We start from the raw sequence: 24,918 nt of genomic DNA, 5'->3' as shown, positions 1-24,918 counted from the left end.
GCGTGTGAAAAAAGAGCGGACACACCTAACCTGCGCGCCCCCTCATCCTGCCCCACCCCCACTCAGGCAGAGTCTCAGAGGCCAACCCGGATTCGCTCCCCCAGCCGAAATTCCCCACCCACCCCAAGGCTTCAGCGCCTCCGCCAGCCTTCAGCTACTTCCGTCGGGACACCAGGCTCTCGCGGAGGTCCGAACACCCGTCACCTCCTTCTTTGCCGGACCGGCTTTATGTCTGCGGCACCCGAGCGCATGCGCAGACGCCATCTTTCCTCTTTCCCCTTGGCTGGCCCTCTTCCCCCCCCAGCCACCGCCACCGCCGCCTTCTCAGGCCGACGTTCGCCCCTCCTCCTCCTCCTCCTCCGGAGCTCAGGCGCTGGTCCCTCCTCTTCCAATGCCGCGAGAGACTGGGGATACAGTGAAGCGGGAGCACAGCACTAGTAACAACCCCCTCAGCCCCCTCCCCGCCCGCTGCCCTCCCCCGCGCTCACCGGCCCCCGGTTGGCCGACACCGATCAACCCCACCTCTCCTTCTTTGAACGGCGTCGGCTGCAGTCGCTGCACCAGCACGTCTGGCCACCAACGCCGCTGAGAAAGGAGCAGCTGCCGCTTGTGGCCCCCTCCCACCCTGGCCGTGAGAGCAGCGGGGTGAGGACGATCCGGCTGCGGAGGAAGAGGATAGGAGCAGCTCACACCCTCCACGCTAGCGCACGTCCCGCCGCCCTTCGTAAAGGCTCCAGCGCAGGCCCCTTACTCCCCGAGGACGTGTGCTGAGCAGAGGCGCCTGCCTGAGGGAGGAAAATGCTCGGGCTCCATGGCTGCCAGTGATGGAGCGGTCCCTGGGCTCCCGCTGCCGCACCCTGGCCGTACTCCGCGAGAACCTGGCGTCTCTGCGCACCCGCCCGCTCCTCGTTGCTGGGCTCACCGTACCGGGCGCCCCACCACCACCCTGCTTGGAGCCTCGTCGTCCGAGCCCCAGTCTTGGCCACCGTTTCCTCCCGGAGCAGCCACCTCGAGCCCAGGGGGTTTGAAAGGGTCCGCGGGGCGTGGGGGGAGGGCCGAGTGGGGACCACAGGGCCGAGAGGGGAGGTTTGAGCGACACTGAGCTCGGGGCTTGCCGGCGCAGCAGCGGAGCCGGGGGTGGCAAGGGGAAGGCGACACTCGCTTTGGGTTGCCTTCGTGCAGAGCTACCAGGAAGGTTTTGCAGTAGCCACCGCTGCTGGAGCGGCGGGAGGAGGGTTTGAGGTGGCCTCTGAGTAGTCCGGAGAAGGTGGGCATTTCTTGTTTTTTCCCAGCCCTCTCCTGGTCTTTCCCCTCCGCTTGTCTCTCCCTCCCTACAACCCCACACCCCACGTGAAGCGGAATATAAGGGGGGGGGGTGATATTAGAGGGGGAAGTGAATGGTGTAGGACTGAAGGGGTCCTCCCCCTTCGGGTCCTCGGCAGCCCTGTTCACCATCGTTCATCCTCCCTTCCCGAAGCTCGCCTTCGAAGGCAGGAGCAGCGGGTGCCTTCCGCTGAAGAGGAGGAGGAGAAGGAGGGATCGCGCCGGGCGAAGCGTCAGGTCTGGTTTTCCTCCCGGCGTCTTGAATAAAAAGATTACCGTGCAGAAGGAAATTGGCATTCGCCGCCTCCGTCCCAGTACCCAACACAATGCACCAGCCGCCTGAGTCCGCCACGGCCGCTGCAGACATTAGTGCTAGGAAGATGGCGCACCCGGCGATGTTCCCAAGAAGGGGCAGCGGCAGTGGCAGCGCCTCTGCTCTCAATGCAGCAGGTACCGGCGTTGTTAGTAATGTCCCATCTTCCGAGGATCTTCCGCCTCCGTCGCTGCTTCAGCCGCCACCTCCTGCAGCATCCTGTACGTCGGGACCACAGCCTCCGCCTCCACAAAGCCTGAACCTCCTTTCGCAGGCTCAGCTGCAGACACAGCCTCTCGCACCAGGCGGAACTCAAATGAAAAAGAAAAGTGGCTTTCAGATAACTAGTGTTACCCCGGCCCAGATCTCCGCCAGCATCAGCTCTAACAACAGTATAGCAGAGGACACTGAGAGCTATGATGATCTGGATGAGTCTCACACAGAAGATCTTTCGTCTTCCGAGATCCTTGATGTATCACTTTCCAGGGCTACTGACTTAGGGGAACCTGAACGCAGTTCCTCAGAAGAGACGCTTAATAACTTTCAGGAAGCTGAGACACCTGGGGCAGTCTCTCCCAACCAACCTCACCTTCCACAGCCTCATTTGCCTCACCTTCCACAACAGAATGTTGTGATTAATGGGAATGCTCATCCACACCACCTTCATCACCACCATCACATTCATCATGGGCACCACCTCCACCATGGGCACCACCACCCATCCCACGCTGGTGTGGCCAGTACATCCATTCCTGGAGGGCCACCCTCAAGCCCAATATCCAGAAAACTCTCCACAACTGGAAGCTCTGACAGTGTTATACCAGCTGCACCAACTTCTGCTGCATCATCGGGTGGCTCACCTGCATCTGTAGTGACTAATATCCGTGCTCCCAGTACTACGAGCAGTATAGGAGTAAATTCTGTTACTGGCACTAATACGATGAATAATGTTACCATTACTGCTGTGGGTAGTTTTAATCCTAATGTGACAAGCAACGTGCTTGGTAATGCTAATATAACCCCAAGCAATATTTCTAGTGCTCCTAGTGTGAGTGTTGGGCCTGGAGTTAATAGCAGTGTTAATGTGAATATCTTGAGTGGCATGGGCAATGGTACTCTTTCTTCTGCTGTTGTTAATAGTGTACCTAATGCAGCTGCAGGGATGGCTGTGGGATCAGTTTCAAGTCAGCAACAACAGCCAACAATTAACACTTCAAGGTTCAGAGTTGTGAAGTTAGATTCTAGTTCTGAACCTTTTAAAAAAGGTAGGTGGACTTGCACTGAGTTCTATGAAAAAGAGAATGCTGTACCTGCTGCAGAAAGTGTGATAAATAAAGTGGTGGAAACTGTAAAACTAAACCCAATAGAAGTGACTTCTGAGAGGGAGAGCACTAGTGGGAGTTCAGTGAGCAGTAGTGTCAGCACACTGAGTCACTACACAGAGAGTGTGGGAAGTGGAGAGATGGGAGCCCCTACTGTGGTGGTGCAGCAACAGCAGCAGCAACAACCAGCTCTTCAAGGTTTGGCCCTTCAGCAGATGGATTTCAGTAGCACTGGCCCTCAGAGTATTTCAGCAGTTAGTATACCACAGAGTGTTTCTCAGTCACAGATCTCACAAGTACAATTACAGTCTCAAGAACTGAGCTATCAGCAAAAGCAAGGTGTTCAACCAGTACCTCTGCAAGCCGCTATCAATGCTGTGACTGGTATCCAGCCATCACCTGTTAATGTGGTTGGAATAACTTCAACTTTAGGTCAGCAGCCTTCCATTTCTAGTTTGGCTCAGCCCCAACTGCCATATTCTCAGACGGCTCCTCCTGTACAAGCTCCCCTTCCAGGGGCAACATCCCAACAGTTACAATATGGACAACAATCGACTGTTCCCACACAGATGGCTCCAGGTCACAGTAAACCACTAACTCAAATTTCTACTTCTGAGTTTGTACAGCAGCAGCCAAGCCTTCAAAAAGCAGTGTCCTCTGGTCAGCCCAGTTCTGCAGCAGTGGGAGCAGGAACAACAGTGATTCCTATGGCTCAGCCACAGAGTATCCAGCTGCCAGTGCAGTCTGTGGCAGTCCAAGCACAACCTGTAGGGGCATCTGGTCAGCCTGTTGGCCAGGTTCAAACAGCAGTATCTGCTGTACCTACTGGCAGTCAAATTGCAAATATTGGTCAACAAACAAATGTACCCACTGCAGTGCAGCAGCCCTCTTCCCAAGTCACACCTGCAGTTATTCAGCAAGGTGCTCCTCCATCTTCACAAATAGTTCCACCTGCTCAGACTGCAATTCTTCATCAGGGAGTTCAAACTAGTGCTTCAAGCCTTCCTCAACAACTGGTCATTGCACCCCAAAGTACCTTGTTAACTGTGCCTTCCCAGCCACAAGGAGTAGAATCAGTAGCTCAAGGAGTTGTTTCACAGCAGTTGCCTGCAGTTAGTCCTGTACCCTCTGCTAGTAGTATTTCTGTTACAAATCAGGTTAGTTCAGCTGGTCCTTCTGGATTGTCTTCTGCCCCAACAAACGTGGTTCCACCACAGAATATAGCACAACCCCCTGCCACTCAAAATGGTAACATGATTCAAAGTGTTAGTCAACCTCCCTCCATAGCAGCTAATGTAAATTTGCCTTTGGCACAACAGATATCACTAAATTCTCAGTTCTCTGCACAGTCATTAGCTCAGGCAATTGGAAGCCAAATTGAAGATGCCAGGCGCCCTGCGGAACCCTCCTTAGTTGGCTTACCTCAGACTATCTGTGGTGACAGTGGGGCAATGTCAGCAGTTTCAGATGGGAGTAGCAGCAGCCTAGCAGCCTCTGCTTCTCTTTTCCCGTTGAAGGTGCTACCGCTGGTGGATGGCGAGGATGAGAGGTAAGATTATGCCATATTTCTGCAGACAATCAACAGATTCAGAGTTTATTTAGTAACTACATATGTAAATGGTATAAGTAATATATAAACATTTGACAAAATAGTTACTGAGCATATTAAGAATAGGGTTGGGAGCACCAAGTGGTTTTTATTATTTATAAAATGCTTTTTAAAAAAGATTATGAAGGGAAAGTTAACTTTTAACCAATATAATAATTAATCTGTTCTTTTAAATAAGTATAATCCTTATGATAATCTCCTGGGAGGGATATGGTTCCCACATTTGTTTTTCCTTGACTGGACAATCCTTTTCAGTTCTACTGTGTTTGATCTTAGTGTGTGGAAGATACTGTTACCTGCTTTTCCTAGTCAGACATTATAAAATAGATGTCCTAATCTGTGTTATATAGTTTGTCCTCAAACTGCAATTAACCAACTTTTGTGTACTTATTTAATGGTTATTTTATGTGAACAATAAAGGAGGAATAGGAATTTTAAGGGATTTTTTTTGGGTTGGAGGACATACAGTGTCAAAATAATGAGATTTGTTTTTGATGGTAATAAGCTGTACATTTCTACTTTTGCATAGTAGATCATGGTGGTAGCCATTTTAAAAGAGTGAAGAAAGTACTGCATTTTGTCATGAATAATGCACACTTTTTTGCCCAAAGTTTTGAGGGAAAAATAAAGATGTGCATTATACGTGTGTAATGATTACATACCATGGGCATAATAATGGGTACAATTATCCCATGTATAAAGCACACAAAACTGTGGGTGCACATTACACATGGGAGTACATTATACATGGCAAAATACATAAGTCTTAGGGGATTGAATTTATAGAGATATGAAAATAAGAGTTTGTTTTGCCAATCTACTCCACCTGTTCCCTTTACTTACCAAAAAGCCCAATAAAACCTAGAATACGTTATTAAACTAATGTTTTCTTAACTGAATTAGAAATAACGTGCTAATCACACAGAATCAAATTGTCTTTGAAGCTGACTGGCTAGAAAAGCTGTGAAATATCTCATGATTCTACATTGCTTTAAATAAGTTGACTTTAAAGGAATGTCTTAACAAATTTGCCAGTCTGACTAACCTTGATCAAAATAATACAGGAGTTACGGACCTGAGGAACTTTGAGAAGCTTGAAAGATATTTAATTATTTTAGTGTTCGTTTGTGATTGAACTTTCAAAAACCAATAGGAAAATTTATATTCTAAATGTATATTTTCACTTTTGAAAATTTTAGCATATTTCAAAAGAATTGCCATTTTAGTAAAATGACTAAATGTTTCAGTAAGGTTTTCATGACTTTTTTTAGTTAAAAGAAGGTAAAAGACGTGGTTTATTGAAAGAATTTAAAATCTTGTTTTTGCAAGATTTTAATTATTTTTCTAATAGCCATATAATTAAAATCTTGTTACCTAACCAAATGTATTCTGTTTTAGGTACTTTAAATTGTTCTTTTTTTAGTAGACCTTTTGTAGGAGGTAGTTTCATTAATAGCCTGTTATGATTATTGTTAAACTTCTAATTTTATATCATGCTGATATTCATCTGTAATTGCTAATATTCAGATATAATTTTAAAGATTATTACCCCAAATATTAATGTTTTCTAAATTTAAAGGGTGTAATCTGGGTGAAGTCCTTATAAAAACAGGTATATTGTATGGGTGGTAAATTTAAAGAAATGAAAGACTGGTGAAATATGTAAATGAAAACTGAACATTTTGACTTCAAACCTACCATGATTTTTGTTAATTACCATGTGGTTTTCTGGCATGACTTGCTGTTTTTTCCCTTTTGGTGGTAGGGCTTGATAGAATTTTCCACATCTTGCTTTTCCAGACAAAGTCAGGTGTTGGTACCTTCAACCAGGTTTTTAACTGTAGGGATAAAGTCCCAGTTTAAGGTATTAGTACAAAAATAATTTTTCCACATTGTAATGGAGATGAAGATTAATGAGGGACAAATTAAGTAGAAAGGATTGGAACTGAAGGGACAAAAAGATACTGAGAAATAAGAGTAAATACTGGTATTAAGTAACTTGAGTTAACTGTACCTGTTTTCAGTTTACTACATATTTGAGCCTTTGTTAAGTTAACATAAAAGTTAAGGCATCAAATCTTGAAAATTTTTGTTTCAGAGTTATCCTTTAAGTTCTGAAAAATGAAAATATTTCATCCCCAAAATACCTGTAAAGGTCAGAAAAGCTAAATATGTATATTATTTTCTTTATTTTGTTTTATGCAGATTATTTCTTTTGTCACTATAGTTTGGAAAAAGAAATGTTTTATTTAAATTTTACTTTGGAAGAGGATTTGAGAATATCTACAAGAGAAAAAAATGATAATGATTTAGAAAATTCTTTCTACCTTTTCTTCTCATGTTAGTTTGTGTATCACTTGCTTATTCTGGGCTTGGTCACCTGTTAGTCTCTCATGGAGAAAGGGGTACATTATAATAAATATTATGACTTAGAAAACATGTTAACAAACTTTTTGTTGGTAGAACAAATCAGGAGTTATTTTTTAGTCATCTTTTGAAATAACGCTCAACATTTTAAATTAAAAAAATGTAAAGAAATGTTTTTTAGACATGTGGAAAATGTTTTAGTTGGCCGCTGGCAGAGACTGTAAAGAAACGTGGATCAGACACTAAATTATATCTTGTTTTTAAAAGTTCATTCTCATTGAAAAAGTCTTAATGTCTTATTTTAGTCGATAGCATGAACTTAACCATTTCAACACAGGGGAAGATAGGTATTTAACACTGATGTTTTGTGTTTTGTGATTATTAGTATAGCCTCTTTAGTGAAATTGTTCAAACTTCTATTCATCCTTCAAAACAGCTCAGATGTTACCTCTGAAGCATTCTCTTTACCCAGGGAATGTTGTTTTCCTAGCACTTTTTAGTGTTCCCCATGTAAGGCACTGAGCACATTCAATTTATGTTTACCCATGTTTTCCTCAAGATTGTGAGTTCCTCAAGGGCAAAAACTAAATATTTTTGAATGAATTAGTGAACGGAACTTTCTCTGTTTCTCCTATCATGATTTAAAATTTATATTGCTTCATCGTAAGCACAACTGTTAGAGATACAGGATCATATAATTTATGCAACAGATTGAAAAGAAATGAATAAAAAAGTTTACTTTTTGTACCTCTTTTACTTCATCATTCCTTGAGCTGAATTGATACTGATCTTATAAATATAGTAGGCCCTCAATATTTATTAAAGAGGAGTGAGAGTTACCTACAATATAAAATAGGGATAATATTCATTTGCCTACTTCTGAGGATGTTAGCATCAGATAAAATACTTCAACTGTGAAATACTAATTTATGAGTTTTAATTATATTTAGGGTATTCCTGCACAAAGAGTCAAATAATTTACATGGTTATCAAACAAAAGCTTCCTGCCCCCTTCCTTTCCATTTTCCCTTTCCTAGAAGCAATTACTTTCACATCTTTTAAATGATTATTGTGATATTTACTTTGTAGTCTCTAAATAATTCATATTGGTTAGGAGCATGGACTCTGGAATTAGAATGCTTAGGTTTGTCATTTACTAGTTTTATGTAATGTTGGCTACTTAACCCCTCTGTCTCAGTTTGTTCATTTAAAAAAGTAGGGATTAATAGTACCTACCTCATCGGTTTGTTACAAGAATTAAGGGAATTCGGAAAACCCTTAGAACTGTGTCTAATTCATATGTCCTATATAAATATGTGTTAAATAAAATATTTGTTGTTTTTGTTTTGGGCTTTATTAACTTCCTGGATAAAAGTAAAGATTTAACTGTTGTTAAATCACCTACAATGTCCTGCCTTGCCTTCCTTCTCTCACCCCACAGCTATCTAGTAAACACGGTATACTACTCAATGTGGTATATACATATTTCTGTATACTATTTAGCATATAAAATGTTAGTGAGTTGTTCCCCCTGCACCACCAAATTTTCATGTATCTGCATAATCTGTTTGCTTCAAGTTGCCTTTTGTCCCATTTTTGTGTGTTTTGGGTTTTACCTCTTGTGATAAAGTCTTTTCTCAGGTGTCTGGTGATTCTTGGTTGTCTGCTTGCACTTAAGTGCATTAAGAACTGATAAATTCTTAGTATGACTTGTTGATTTTTGCCACAGATAGGTTGATCTGGCTGGAGTTCATTGTCATCCAGTTCCCTCCCCAACACACCTTCTAATTTTCTGTATAGTTATGACTAACTCAATTTTTCATCAGATGTCGCTCAAGTGTTCAGATATATCAGGTATTGTTATCAATTTTGTCTTCCTGAGGAAATTTCTCTTTTATCCCTTAGACTTCCATTGTGGACTGATTGCCCTCTAGACTTGGTACACAAGTTTTATCATGGGATTCTCTTCATTTTCTCCTGTGGTTAGATCTCCATTCTCCAGTAACAGATGTCATGTTTATTCTTGGTTTACTTGACATTTTAAAATTGTTTTAGTTTTCCCTGACACTTGTTTGATTGTATTATTTTACAGCTTTGCTCTGTTGCTTTTTAGTTTCTGTATTGCTTTTGATAAGTTGGAAGCTGATTTGATTCCTTGTATATTGTGTGTGATCTGTATGTATGTGGTTTGTTTTTCTTTATTTTCCCCTTGTTTACTCTCTCTTTTTTTCTGTCTTCTCATTTTTTAAATCTCTGAAAACCCTTAAGATTATATTTGTTTCCAGTGTTCTGAAATTTTACAATGAAAGGGTCTTAGTGTTGCGTCAGTTTTCATCCATGGTGCTGAGTACTTGACATGACCTTTCAGCCTGGAAGCATCTTTTAATTCTGGGATTATTTTCTTTCATAATTCTGGGATTCTTTCTATTTTCTCCCTTTTTTTCAACCTTTCTCAAACTCCTTTTATTGGGATAATGGATCTTCATGACCAGTCTTCTACTTTTCTCATATTTTCTTTTACTAAATCTTTTTTTTTTTTGCTGTACTTCTATTGAGTTGTCATCTATTATATACTTAATTTCCAGCTTTTGTTTTTGTCTTTGCTTCATTTAAATAGTATCCTATTCTAAAAATGATAGCACTTTCTCTTAGCCGTCTAAATATATAAATGATAGATTTTTTAAAGAGATATTTTTCCTTCCTGTGTGATGTGATTCCAGTTTTGTCTCCCTCCCTCCCTCCCTCTCCCTCCCTTTCTTCCTTTTTCTTTCTTTCTTCTCTCTCTCTCTTTCTCTTTTTTACTTCCTTTGGTAGTTCTGTGTAAGGTAGGGGAATAAAATGCTGAATTATAAAGTCTTTTTAGCTTCACTGTATGGTACCAGCCTGGGCTGTTTGGTTGCAGGACTCCTGGTGTCAGTTTTTTCAGGTCTTTTCTTCTAACTGGCTAGATTCCCTATAGAAGGCTCTTCTGATTCTTGCATGGAGGCGAAGGCCTAAGTACATTTGGGGGGAAGGGGAGAGGGGAATGGAGTAAAAGATTTTGGGGATCATAAATGTTTCTTCACCTAATCATACTGTTTTCAGTATGTTCTCGTGTCTACTTCCATGTCTGATTTCCTCAGTCTTGGGATCTTGTGTTTCATATTCTCCAGAGAATGTATTTTCAGTACTTTGGGGTTTTTTTTTTTTGCTGGGTGGGGAGGGACATTTGGGATCTGTGGGGTTTGTTGCTTAAAGAGAATTTTTAAATAAATCTTCCTTATTTTAGCACCTTCTCTCCCTCACATCCCACATCAGATGTTATGTGGCACTGCCAATTCCTGAGTCTTTTGGGGATTTTACAGTTTAAATTGGGTTTATTCTTGGCTTTCTCCACTATTTGCTAAAGATTTGATTTTCTAGTGTTTTGCTAAGTCATTTGTCACTCAGCCATCTGTTTTCCAGCTTCCAAATTTTTGTTGCTATTGTCTTTGCACTTGTTCTCTCAGTTTTTTTGACTCTTTGTCTTTATATCTTAAAAAAAGTTCCTTTGTCTCATTTACTGGGATTTTTACAAAAGGAGTGTAAAATAGATGTGTGCATTTACTATTATTGACAGCTATCTTAACTGTGGAATACTACACTATTAAATGTAAGAGCTGTATGAATTTTAATAAAGTAATTGCTGCAAGATTTGATCTATAAAATTTATAATATACATATTTCAGAGTAGAGTTGCTTAGCTTATATTTAGCAGCAAAAAGGAGTAGTATCTAACCAGTATTTCCATCCACAGAAGTGATAAAAACTGTTTGAATTAGATTCAATTAATATTTATTATCACATTTAATCATCTCAACAGTCTTGTAAATTAAGTTTCTTCTGTTTTACTGGTGAATAAACTGAAGCTTACTTAGTTTATTGGAGAGGCAAAGTGAGTTGTCTAAGTTAACATATATTGCAGTAAAGCAGATAGGATCAAAAGCCCTTTTTCCAAAATCTAGTGCTGATTCTACTATTTATAGACAACAAGAAGTAATGCTGATGCCCATAAATAATATTACAGTGGCTATAATCATGAAAAAAGGCAGCTTCATCGATGTGTGTAGAACATACCAACATTTACCTATAAAACCTTGGCTAAAAAAAAGTGGGTAAAGTCATCACAGTGGTGTACCTGGAATGCAGTAGACATCCAAATGTTAAATGAATTAATATTAACTTTTTTCTTTTGAAAGGTGTGAAAAATATCTTTTCAGGCAACTTATTTTAATTTTCTAATTTAAATTCATTCTTTGTAACAATGGCTTCAGAATTGTAAAAACAATTAAATTTCTTGTTTAGAAAGTTTACCATATTTTTCAGACTATAAGATGCACTTTTTTAAAGCACTTTCTTGGCTTCAAAATTTCCCCCCTATTTTCCTCCTCTAAAACCTAGGTGCATCTGGGGTCCACACTGTAAAACACACCTAGGTTTTAGAAGGAGAAAATAGGAAAAAAATTTTGAAGCAAAAAATGTTAAAAAGTGCATCTTACAGTCTGAAAAATACGGTAATTTAAAAATATGAAACCGTAAAGCACAACCTGTTCTGATCCTGCAATATATGCTTTAATGGCTCATTAAAAAGTTACATGAGGGAAAAAATTTCAATTATGTTTACATTATTTTGAAGAACTATTTATGAGTTTTAGATGCTATAATGACTTTTTCCCCTAGCTTACGTATACTAGAATGTCATCCTCATTGTCTGTGTTTCTCTCCATCCTCCCATCTTCCTGTATTTTCTTTTTTTGTTACAAGTCAGTTTGACCTGGAAATCTTACTTGACCTTTTGTTGTTATTAGGCCAAGTTGACCTTTGTTTTAGTTCCTGAAACACTCTTTTGCTTTCAGTGATAGCCTTCTTAGTTTCTTCCCTCTTTACTGGCCACTCCTTTTCAGTTTCTTTCACATTCACTTTATCAGACTCAGTGTTGCAGCTTCTTTGGATTTCTGAGTCCTCTTCCCACTACCTTTCCCCTAGGAAATTATCTGTTTTCTGGCTTTAAATATAATCTGTATTCTGTCAATTCCTGAATGCATATTACTAGCCCACACTTCTTAATTTGACTGGTAGACAGCTGCCTTTATAATATCTCTTCTTGCATTCTTGTAGGCCTCTCAATCTCAACAGATCATAAACTTTACCTAACCTGTCAGATTTTCTCCTTTAGTCATTCTCATTTTAACATTGTTTCTTACTCTGCAATGGCTTCTCACTGGCCACCTGCAAACAGTCTTGCCTTTGTCTAATATTATATCTTGTAGTCAGAATGATGTTCTTAAAATGGAAATCTGTCCAAATCACTCACCCAAAACCCTTTAAAGCTGTCCCATTTCTTTGTTTTTTTCTGGCCTTATATTTCATTTTCTCCTTCGCTTTCTGCATTCCCACTGTCTTCTTTCAGTTCCTCAAGTTGCTGTCTATCCTTAACTTTTTTCTTTATGCTTTAACACATTTTGTTCCTGTACCTGAATATCCCTTATTTCACCTCCCTTTCATTCCTCTTTAAAGCTTAACTGTCACCTTTTGAGAGGTCTTCTGTGACATACCAATCTGAATTTAGGTTCTTTGTTAAAATTCTTCAGTAGTACCTTGTTCTTTTGTAATGCTTATTATAGGTTGTAAGGTTTTTTTTTTTTTTTTTTTTTTTTGATTACCTGTTTGATGATTTTAAGCTTCATAAGAGGGATGTTTGGTATGCTACTATATAGCTAAAGTGTGTATTTCAGTGTCTTACAGACACTAGGTACTCAATAAAAATCTCCTTAATGAGTAAATGAAGAAAAATATTTTTAATGTAACATAAGGACAAATTTTTTTAAAATCACTGGTATGATATATTTGAAAGGTAGATAAGTTCTTTATGATCGTTTGATATCACTTTTCTCCTTTAATAGAGGTGATTGAGAATTAATTACTTTTCGCTATTTGATCCAAAAAATCAAGGTGTAGTTGCTGATTTTAATGAGCATTTTGTTTTATGTTTATACTTATTTTGTATTTGTTTTTCAAAGGTTTTATTTATTTATTTTTAGAGAAAAGGAAAGGGAGGGAGAAAGAGAGGGAAGGAAACATGGATGTGTGAGAAATACATCAAGTGGTTGCCTCTTGCATGTCCCCAAATGGGGACCTGTCTTACAACCTAGGTATGTGCCCTGACTGGGAATTGAATCAGCAACCCTTTGGTTCCCAGGCCGGAGCTTAATCCACTGAGCCACACCATCCAGGGCTATTTTGTATTTATTTAATACTTATGTTTATGCCAATAAAATTTCTCCAGCTTAAACAAAACAAAATCCCTTTTATTTCAAAATTAGAATATCAGTATTTATCTACTTTTGACTGGGTCAGCTATTTAACATATAATGATTCTTAAATATTTAAGTATTACCTTGGAAGTCTTTGGTTCAGTTTCAGCTGTTGAAAATATAAACATTTAACTTGTAAAATGACACATTTGTGTTAAGAAAGTTTTCTTTATTAAAGGATTTTCTTTATTGAACAGTTTAGTCACCTTTGAGTTAATTACTTGTTTAAAATTCCCAACTGATCTATTTTACTTAATGGGTATTGTAGTTATTTGTTATTAAACCAGTAAGTTATAGACTATATCAAGGGAGAGGAACCATGGAAAAGTTTTGTCAGAGATCAGAATTAGCAAGAAATATTATTGATTATATATGGGTATTAAATGGGAGTAAAAAAAGCATTAAGAGATGAGTCCTTTAGGAAAGGGAAAATGTACTTGGTTGTCCAAAAAGTCCATTTAGTTTTTTCTGTAAAATAAAAGGCACATTTTTCATTTTCACCAATATCTTTATTGATCAGGGTATTTTGAATATGTCAGCTATCTCATGCTATTGGCTTCTAGTGGGTAGAGGCCAAATGTGCTGCTAAACACCTTCCGATGTATAAGACAGCCTTACAGCAAAGAATTATTTGGCCAAAATGTCAATAGTACCAAGAAACTTCGCAAAACACTTTTGGCACATTTCATTAGTCACAACAGCTTCGTACATGGCACAAATCTTTTTTTGCGTTTCAGTCATATTTTTACTTTTCTTGAAATAAAACATAATATGTCAAAAATGTTTCATATTTTCTTCTACTTTCAGTATTAAAATGGCTGCACAAAAATTCAGCAATTTTTTTTTTTAATGCATGCTGATGACAGCAGCTGTCACAATACAACCTAATAAATTGTTTTGAATGAAGTTAAAGACAGCTAAGTACTATGAGAGCCATCGTACAGAAAAAACTAAATCAACTTTTTGGCCAACCCAATAGAATGCCTTTATAGGAGGGCAAATACAGAATCTGATGTTGTAGTGCAGTGATCACCACCATTCTGAGGGTCTCTGAAGTCTTCTTATACTTTTTGTGGACATAGTATTGGAAGTGGTTGTCTTGCTTAAAAACACTTGATTGGAGAGAGGATTTACTGTGGCTTGATTTTACTGAATATTAACATTAGATCATAGTGAATGGTTGCTTTTCCTCATCCATGGAGCCATAGAATAAAGGGTTACTCTGAACTTCATGTGGTTAAGACAAATGAATTAAGACAAATGAAATAGCATCTTATTTTTCCAGGCATCCCAGATTATTTTTGAATTATAAGCTCAGTGTTCAGGTTGAGGAACTCCTGATACCCAGTGTATGCCTGAGTATTCTTTTTTTTTTTTTTTGAGTAAATTGTAGACAGATTGATTATAAAATTACTTACTGTTAAGAGACTTCATTCTCTCTTAGCTCACCTAGTTATCTAGTTCCTTTGGTTATAGGCTTTCCTAGTCTATAGTCACATGGTAACAAAGAACATATTGACTTGTTAGGAATACTCTGAAGGTATAAATGTACAATTGAAATAATATGTAGCATTACATTTTTGTTATAGCTATGATATTATGTATAGGGATGATAGTAATAAGACTGCATTCTTGTGTGATTTGGGGGGGTTGTTTTAGCAAAGCATTTTGAAACAGATTTTGTCCTCTTGAGTTCTAGCAGTCTTAAAGTTGGTAAGATGCTTTGTTTAATTTTCACAGAAGAAAAAAAATGGAGTCTTTCATTTATTTGGTCAGTAATTAAATATTGTTTCTATGGTATATTATGCACTGATTTTAACTTGTTCATAGGCAGACTCTACACCAGTTTAGTAATGATAGCAGTAATAATAGCAGTAGAAATAGTTGAAATTTATAGTATTTATTACATGCACTTAACATATATCAATGTCTTTAATTCTCAGAACAACCTTATTTATCCATTATTTATTAAGTACTATTATTTATTCCCGTTTTGCAGGTAAGAAAACTGAAGCATAGAGAGATACTAAGCAACTAACTCAAAGTTACATAGCTAGTAAGTGGGAGCTGGGACTTAAACTGGGATGTAAGTTCCAGAGCTGGCATTCTTAACAGCTTTTGTGGTCTATTGCCTCTGTAGCATATAATTAGAACCAAAGTATTCTGTTGTTTCCTCTGTCAACTTAAATCCTGGGAACTGCAAATATTTCTTATCTTATTATATCCTCAAATACTATTGTTTTAATCTTGGAAGTTTGGGTAAGGATGCTAATCTTGTTCTTGTACTCAGGAATCTAAATTCCATGAGAACAAGAACGTTAGTCATCTAGTTTACCTCTGTATTCCCAATTCATGCCATAGTGCTTGGCTTATAGTATTTTCTGAAATATTTGTTGAATAAGTGCATTCAGACATGTGGCAGAAAAAACTCCACAAACATCAAATATAGGGATATAACTACTGCCAAATACTTTGCCATTCTGTTACACAAAACAATAGAAGAAGGTTCAGTTATTTCCAGATATATTACTATAATTATTGTATTAAAACCCCCTTCACCGACCTGTCAAATGGATATATTTATTGAGCAGGTGTAAATCATGATATCTAGTAATGGTTTAGGCAACATTTTAATCAAACATGGTTCTAGTCCTCAAGGGGAGTGTATACCACATATATATGGGGAAAGTATAGGACTGTTGAAGTGCAAAGTAAATTTTAAACTACATGGAATACAAACTTAAGGAATCAGAGCTGGGAATCTTGAGATCTCATTCAACTCTTGATTTATATAATGGATGGAGGCACATGTGTGGAGAGGCTAAGTGAATTCTCTGACAGAGTGCTATAAAATGTTTCTTAGATGGGAACTAGAACTCTAGTCTCAAATGGCATTGAAAATTGCATTCAGAGTTCACAGGATACAATTGACCCTTGATAGGTCAGGAAAGCAGTGTTATTTGAAGTGACTTTTTTAATGTTTTGGGTTGAAGGAGAATGTTTTAGACAGGAGAATATTAATACAAATGGGAAGAAATAAGAAAAACATTCTGGGCATCAGTAAGGTAACAGTTGGACTTACTAAGTTTATCTCAAGAAGTGGTAAGAAGTGACTGAAGATTGAATTGGGGAGTGATTTGGCCCTTAACTCTTGTTAACTAAATGATGTTTAAGGAAGATCAGTATAAAAGAAATCTGTACTTTGCATTTGAAATCTAGGGGATACCTAGAAGCAGGATGGACCAGTTAGGAAATTCTGATTTCTAGTTATTAATGACTGAATGACATAAATTAGGGTGATAGTGATTTCCCCTGTAAAATGATTCAGTACAGAAACCATTTGGTTAGCAAATTTCTCAATTTATAAAAATACTATATTCACTTTCCTGTTTTTTTAAAGTAATATGTTTCTCATTTTAAAAAAAGAAAGAAAAATATATAACTTAATTTCCCAGAAAAGCTATTACCTGTAACTACAGTTTTAAAGGTCTGAAGGATAACTGGTTATAACTTAAGGCAGGATTTTTTTTGCAATTTAATATTTTCATAGGGTTTATCTGTATCTAATCCAAAGCAAATGTACCCCAAATATATTTAGTAATAAAAAGGAATACAAGTGAATGTGAAGTTATATTTTAGGGTTCGTTCTGTACATTCACAAATGAACTAATATTTTAGGGTTGGTTCTTTACATTCATGGTTGTAGAGACCTTTGCCTGCTTTCTCTTCATACTAACCGGATTCCATGGCCAGTCTCTTCAAGATAATGGACAGAGGAGGCATTATTCCTGTCTGCTGAGCACTCCTAGGCATCTACCAAAAGGGAAATGGTATAAATTTATTTAAAATGTGAACAGCATTAATACTATTATTGACACTAAATGTGAGTAATGAGTAATATGATTATTTTATTGACATTTAAAGTGCCATAAAACTACCTTATACCTTTATATATATTGGTGCCTTTTTTCAGTTTGCTTGCCATTTGTTTTAAAGCCAGAATTTATTTCTATTTAAAAATGCTCAAGAGACTTTAAAATGGTCAAAAGGCCCCAAAATGTCCAACTTTAAGATCATGCTGAGGTGGCATCTTTCAATTTCTCCATTACTACATTATTAATTTGATCCTTGTTAACGAAACACCCTGATAATTCGTTGGGTCGTGGTGATTTCCTCTGACTTCTGGTATCTTTCATAAATAGCCATCAGCTTATGAACAATGAAAAATGTAATACCACAAATAATCACGAAACATCTGAAGATTCTACTCCAATATCTTTTATGCATTCTTCAAGACCAGGCCCAGTGATTATCAGTTTGTGTAGTGGATATCATGATGAATGTCATCTGCAAAGACTGGCATTAAATGCAGCTCCTTCAGAACGGAAACCAGCAGACACCCTTCAAGATGAAACACCCGCTTGCCATTTTTAAATTTTGAGAATGTGTACATATACAGGAACATAATTTTGTTTTAAAGGACATTATGAATTGCTGTTGGATTACAAAGATGTAATTTATTTAATAATGATCTGCACAGCATTGTCTCTGTTCTTTTTTTAATTAAAAGTGAATTTATTTTTTAAAGCTTTTTAAAAAATTACAGTTGACATTCAGTATTTCAGTTGTACAGCATAATGGTTAGATTTTTCTATAATTTACAAAGTGATTCCCCCTGATAATTCTAGTACCCTCTTGACATAACTCTGTTCTTAAGGAGGGCCGACAGTTGAATTCAAGATTAAGTGTGTGTGTAGGTATACATGTATATGTATACATATGCACAGAAAAGGATAACAGGTAACAGATTCCATATATTACTTTCCTACTATTTTTGGTTTTTTGCTTTGATTTTTCACCTATTTGTAATTTATCTCATAAATTTATATTTATTTTTGGAAGCTGCTTGAAACATTTTAGGGAATGATTTAGGATAGAAATCCAGTAAGTGGGAAAAGTACGAGAAAGTAGGATATGATAAATTTTGAGAGGTACTAATAAAGCAGTATTGAGAGTTAGAACTCAAAGATCACATACTTTTGAGGTGACATTAGAGAGAAATTTGATAGCTATGGGGATTAGTAAGTCATTTTAGTAGAGAAAACTTATACCAAAAAAGTTCAAGGTCCTGGGAATATTTATAGAAAAGAACATAGGACATAATCTAAGTTGGTAGGAGATGGTGTCTGTCTATAGGAATGTACAATAGAAGATAAAGTTAGCTTTGAAAAGCCTAAAGGCAAGATTGAGAAGTCTGGATTTAATTGGGTATGGAATGGAGGGCCTCTTTCAGGTTTTGTACTGTATAGTGGCTTCATCAGTACTATGTTTCAGGAAAGTGCTGAATTTACTTGGGATGTCTCATTGCTTCCATAATGGGGTACGTATGAGAACTCAGTAATTCCTTTTCTGCAAATGGTGGAAATGGAGGCACATTCTCTCTTTGTGGCTGCAATCTGAGCTGATTGTTTGAACCAATGACCCTGGCCTCTTCAGGAAAGCTAAGGAGGTAAGGGCCCCAGCACACACAATAACATTCCACTTGTATGGTGGTTGAACAAAGTTCTGGAATGTTACGGCTTCCAAAACTGCTTGAAATTGTTTACACAAAATAAAGCCATATGGAATTTTTGTGTGTGGCTATTTTTGCATAGCATTTCTGGTCCTTTTTTAGAATTTTTTTTTTAAGTCTTAGATTTGTTAGCTTTATCATCTTAAAGCAGAAAAGGGAGAGAAAGGAAAAGAAGTGGAATTCTTAGGCACATAAGGTGACATTGGGAAAGTAGCAGTTTTATAGCCTGACAGCAAGATAGGAGTTAGAAATTGTTAAAAAACCCCAAAGAAATGTGATATGGTATTGGATGTTCACTAGTTGAAAGTTAGATTATACTTGGTGTATTATTTTAAGGAAGCATGGACAAAGAGAACAAATTCCAAATGGTGTTAATTGCTGAGCTATAGGCAAGTTAGACAGTCTTTTTAGTTGTACAATACTTGACTTCTCTATATCATTTAAGCATCAACAAATCACTTTACTGATCCATATTGCTTTTTTCCAATTCTAAAATAAGACAAGTGCTTCACATTTTTCCAGCTTTCAGACTAGTGAGATTATTCTATAAGAAATTAATAATGTGTTAGAAATAAAAGCTAGACCTTTACAGATAGAAACTGCTGAGAATGTTTTCAGTAGTAAAATTGAAAGTTTTTAATAGATGCTAAGATTTAAATGATTATTAATTGTTTTATGTTTATTGAAGTTACTGGTAAATAATTGATATCTTAGTTATCTATTCTGTATAAGGTATTTTGTACACAGTTACTTAGATATTTTACTATAATAAAGATTATTCTCCCTCAATATTTTCTTCGACATATTTTTACTAATTACCTTTCTCAACATAGTAAATCAAATAATTGTGTCAAGGGGAGCTAATTTCTCTTGTTCCACATGTCCTTTTTAAGGAAATGGATAACCCAGACCATTTTTTTTAATAGGAAGTTTTGTTTATAGTTAATATTAAATAAATTTTTGTTTTTTAAAATGTTTATTTACTTTTAGAGAGAGGGGAAAGGAGGGAGAAAGAGGTAGAGGAAAAAAATCAATGTATGAGTGATACATTGAACATTGGTGCCCTCAACTGGGGACCTGGCTTGCAACCCAGGCATGTGCTGTGACTGGGAATTGATCTGGTGATCTTTCAGTTTGCAGGCCAGAGCTCAATCCACTGAGCCACACTAGCCAGGGCTAATTTTGTTTTCTTAGTTGTGTTCTTTTAGATAGATTTGTTGTGGCATTTTCAACAATGAAGAGTTTTCTCCTGTTGAGGAAATGCTCTTATGTTTTAAAAATTACTTTTTAAAGATGGTATTCAGTGAAATGTATATTAGCAAATTTATTTTGGAAAAAGTGTTGGTTTTTAAGTTAACATTTTTGGCTTAATCTTTGTTTCTTTAAGAGTTTTGCTTTGGGTGCAAGGCAGTTGAGTGGAATTGAGAAAAATCTCTGGTTTTGGCTATATGCTGTCTACTAATCATATACTGATAAGCCATCAAGTGTCTGGGTCTTTCCTTATCTTCTTCTCTTAAAAGGGTTTGTCACTATAGATTGTCCTAACTTCTATTTTAGAGTCAAGCATGGAGCTATGTCTTGTCTTTTGTTGATACTCTGTATTATTATAAAATCTCAGAACAGGGGATTTGGGTGATTTTTTAGCTGTTCTTCATTGTCATTGGGTTTTTTCCTCTTTGGGAATCTACCAAACATTATTTACTAATTATTCTATTAAATGAAAACAGGGTTTGTATGTTTGTACAGTTAGTTATATTTATTATTAGGAATTTTACTTACTCTGAGGTCCCAGGGAGAAAGAGTAGATCAAGAATGAAAAGATGGGATAAGTTGATACTAGGTGTTTTATTTATTTATTGGTGTTCATTTTTGAACCCCATAGTAATAAATCATGATGCTGCATCCCAATTCCTTTAGGAACAAGTATGTTTAGTGCTTATTGAAGACACATAATATTTGAATTAGCAATCTCTTTTGCTCTTCTTTTGTAAATTTATATAAGATTGAAGATAGATTCATAGGGGTGCTGAAGATGATGTGACAGGTGATTATAAAATTTCTTTTACTATATTATTGCCTTATATATTACTGTAAGTAAAATATTATCAAGCAAATTGATCAGGTAATTACTAAGTGATGGAGCTAGTATTCCGTTAGATAATTTGATTCCAAAGTTTATACTCTTAATCATTCTGGTGATTGCCCTAGCCCACTGATAAGCAGCAAGAGGTGGCATCTGACAACTGTAAAAAAGCCACCCTTAGTCAATCAATATGAAGGCATTTGGCCCTATAGTCGTCATTGGTTCCTCACTGTAGAGTTGTACAATGACTGATGTTTCTAATGATCTGTTCAATCTTAATTCATTTGTTTTAGTACATTTTGAAAGCGTTTTCTACCCCAAGTGATTAAATTTTCCAAACCTTTGCTAAAGAATGAACTTTAAATTTGGAAAATTTGCTTAAGTGGAATAGAGTTTCTGAAGAATAAATGAATACAAATGTAGTTTTATGACATGAACATTTCAGTAAATCAGATTGGTAGCTTTCTGTTGGTCTCAGTTAGTGAGCTTTTACTATAAGCTGTTGATATTTAGGTCATTTTTAATGGTTAATGTGATCAAATTACATTATAATACTTTTTAACACCAGTGGTTTGAGTTTAGAGGCTTAAAACATGAGTGGGAAGAAGAAACAGAAAAACAGAAAGGTAGAAGAACATTAAAAGGAGATGGAAGAGGATCTGGTGGTAATTGGTAATTTATTAAACAATTTTTTTGCCTGAATCTAGCTATATAAATTATTTTACCAAAATTACCTAAGCTAGTTTAAGCAATTGTCTATTAGCTTAGAAGGCTTTTTATACTCTTTACTGGTATTGTGATTTATTTATTTAAGAAATATGTATTGAATGCTTGTTTTGTATGTTAGCAGTGAGAAACAATGCTAAGGATACAAAAAGTTACGGTTTTGGTCTTTAAGAGTTTTGTCAGGCATTCATAAGAAGCACCATATGATGTTGATATATTTGAATTATTCAGTTTAAGTTATATTATGCTTAGTTATTATTCTATATATGGTGTGCATGACAGCTTTTTTATACAAATAAGTTGGTTAATCAAGGCTGCAGATTAAAGACCATAGAGCATAATGAGGTTCAATTTAATGAGCATTAGCCTTGGCATTGATCTGGTATCTAATCTTGCTTACACTACCACTTCATTGAATGACCTTGGTAAATGTAAATGTAAGCCCAATTTCCTTACCTGTTAAGTGGGAGTAATAGCTACTTTTGGCACTGTTGGCAGGATTAAAGGAGATAAAATATGTAATACACTTAGCTCAGTTCTTAGTTTTGTAAAGGGTAGCTGCTTTTATTACTGTGACAAGTGAGACTGATTTTTTTCTTAAGCACTGTAAATCTTTTGTATGTAACTCATCACTTTTTATTTTTTTAATATTTTTTTCAAGCACTGTAAATTGAAATTAAAAGCTTGCCTACACATTCAGAGACATTCTTCATACTTTAGCCTTCTAAACCAGTGATTCTGTGTCTTTTTGATATTTTTGGTACAGCCTTTCTTATCTGTGAACCCTGTGAATAGTTCTCTTATCAGGAAAAGAATGACTACTTTCTCAGTTCTCCTAAGAGTGGTATATACCTACTATGTAGATGAATGATAGAAAGTGAGTTTATTACATATAAGGGAGGTATTGAGGATTCTTTTGCTGAATCCTTGGTTGGTAGGACTATACTATATTTGATTATTTGGGAAATCCTTCAAAATTCTTAAATTTATAGAAACAAAAGTTGTTGCAAAGCACACCTTCCTGTGTTTTATAATGGGGGAGGGTACTTTACAGGAATGTCATACAGCTGTATGTTAATTAATACTCCAAAATAGACCCATTTCCCTAATCAAGCAATTTTAAAATTTTTTCATTGTAAAGATTATTTTAGGTGGGATAATGCCCTAAGAACCATCTGTTTCACACTCGGTCCCATGTGGGACTGAAGACTATCTCCTTAGAGGAAAAGGAATTAATCAGTTTGTTTTTAATAAGAAAATGAGTCAGTACCTACTTTTAAGTGTCAAAAATTCGTTGAGCTAGATTTTGAAATCTAGTATAAAAGTTTCAAAAGCAGTGATTTTGGAATATTAGTTCTTCAAGTGAATAAAAATAGTTCTAGAGCTGAGGGATTTTGGAATGCTTTTGTTACATTCATCTTGGGGGTTACCATTGCATTTCAGTTTATTAAAGACTGAGAGATTCTGCAGAAGAAAGACAGTTTTATTTATAATTCCAACTCTTTTTATCATATAATACCAGTTAATGTTCAGCAGAACCAGTATGTTCATTGGAACACACTGTGGGAAATGTTACCTTGCTTCATTACCTTGGGATAATGCCCTAAGAACCATCTGTTTCACACTCGGGTCATGTATTTGAGTGATGGCAGTCTTCAGCTTGAGCCCATCTCTACATTTATTCTATTCTAACAGTTCCTTTTCTGCTATACCATCCTGTTTTTTGTAAGTACTTGATTTACATTAGAAGTATAAGTAATGTTGTCATGTGAGAGTATACCAAGTGAACCATGTACCAGAAGTTTAAGAACATATTTTGAGAAGTACAGCACTGACATATTTGCAGCCTCATTTAATTGGCCCTGTCATTGTAAATTGTTTGCAGACCTTGGGGATAGACTTCATAGAGTTAGTATATTCCTCGGGGAAACTCCTAAACAAGATAGAAAAAACTATTGGGTTGATCAAAAAGTCCATTTTATTTACTGTAAAATAAAAGACATTTTTCATATGCACCAATAACTTTATTGATTTGGGTATTTTGGCTATCTTCTGATGTTACTGGTTTTTAGTGGGTAGAGGCCAGGGGTGCTGCTAAACATCTTCCAATGCATAAGGCAGCCCCACAGCAAAGAATTTTTCCACCAAAAAGTCAATAGTACCAAGAAACTTCACAAACCACTTTCCATTCTATTAGTCACAGCACCTTCTCCATACACTGCACAAGGCTTTTTTTTGCATTTCAGTTGTTTTTACCTTTCTTGAAATAATAAAGCATAGTATGCCAAAAATGTTGCATAGTTTCTTCCTTCTTCAGTATTAAAATGGCTAAACAAAAGTTCACCAATTTTGATAAGTTTTTTAAAAATGCACGCTGATATGACAGCTGTCACAATAAAATCAACAATTATTTCAAATGAACTTAGAGACAACTAAACACTATAAAGAGCCATTGCACAAAAAAAACTAAATGAACTTTTTTGGCCAACCCAGTTGTTAATTCTCTAAACATTCAAAGATAGGGAAGCTAATCAGAATTTGTTCTGTGATTTGGTTACCATTAAACAACATTTTACTAATTTTGTGTTTCTTTTGTTTTAGAGTTAAAGCTTGATATTGCTAATAAAGTAAAGGAGCCAGTTGAACATTTCTTGTTCTCCATTTATCCATTTCTTATGTTACACTTATCTTGAGAAATGAAAAAAGAAGTATAAAAAAGGATGTCAGATTCTGAGGAGAAAATTTGAAATTTGGGGGGCACTAAATGATTTATTAAAGAGGTGAAAAAATGGTTATTAGAGATGTTTCTGAGGATACATTGGTAGATTAAGAAAGGAATTTTGGCTCTTTTGGTAATGTCTTTGAAGATAGACCACCATAAAATTGCAGAAGTCAAAATTTTAAAACCATAAGCTGCATTTGACAGTTTCAGAAGTTTGATGAAGGTTTTGAAGAAAGACTAGAAAGATTTTTTTTTACTACTTAGAAATACTGTAATCTGGTATTAACTTCTGAATAAAATGAAAGGAGTGACATTTAAACATGTGAAGCAGTATACATGTTTTATTTTTTAATGGAGATATAGTCATAAATGAAATTTTCTCATTTGCTAAATCAAGAACTTGTATTTTAATAGTTCAAGATCTTAATATAAAATTTGTTGTGGATTATACAAAGCTTTATTAATATCCCATCCAGTGTTAATTAAACTTCACATGTCCCTTGTATCAAATCATATTTGTTAAATTCTTAACTTGATGGTGATATTCTT

The 24,918-nt window shown here is 36.5% G+C and overlaps 1 protein-coding gene across 3 annotated transcripts in view; it reads left to right on the top strand.

Annotated features, from left to right (window-relative positions):
* The first annotated feature begins 259 nt into the window (after positions 1–259).
* TSC22D1 (TSC22 domain family member 1) overlaps positions 260–24,918 on the top strand; it is a 154,435-nt gene continuing 129,776 nt past the window's right edge. For 2 of the 3 annotated variants that reach the window (XR_003685553.2, XM_036011338.1), the window contains exon 1: positions 1,091–4,507. Coding sequence is in view for 2 of the 3 variants with exons in the window: in XM_036011338.1 (XP_035867231.1) it covers positions 1,650–4,507 (2,858 nt within the window). In the remaining variant the exon portion in view is untranslated. Of the gene's footprint in view, positions 1,033–1,090; positions 4,508–24,918 lie in introns of those variants that run through there. The other variant, XM_028526414.2, reaches the window with a different exon arrangement.

This window comes from Phyllostomus discolor, chromosome 11 (assembly GCF_004126475.2).
Source record: "Phyllostomus discolor isolate MPI-MPIP mPhyDis1 chromosome 11, mPhyDis1.pri.v3, whole genome shotgun sequence".
NCBI classification, from domain to species: domain Eukaryota; kingdom Metazoa; phylum Chordata; class Mammalia; order Chiroptera; family Phyllostomidae; genus Phyllostomus; species Phyllostomus discolor.
Note: the sequence above shows the minus strand (reverse complement) of the source record. Positions and strands in the feature narration are given on the sequence as shown.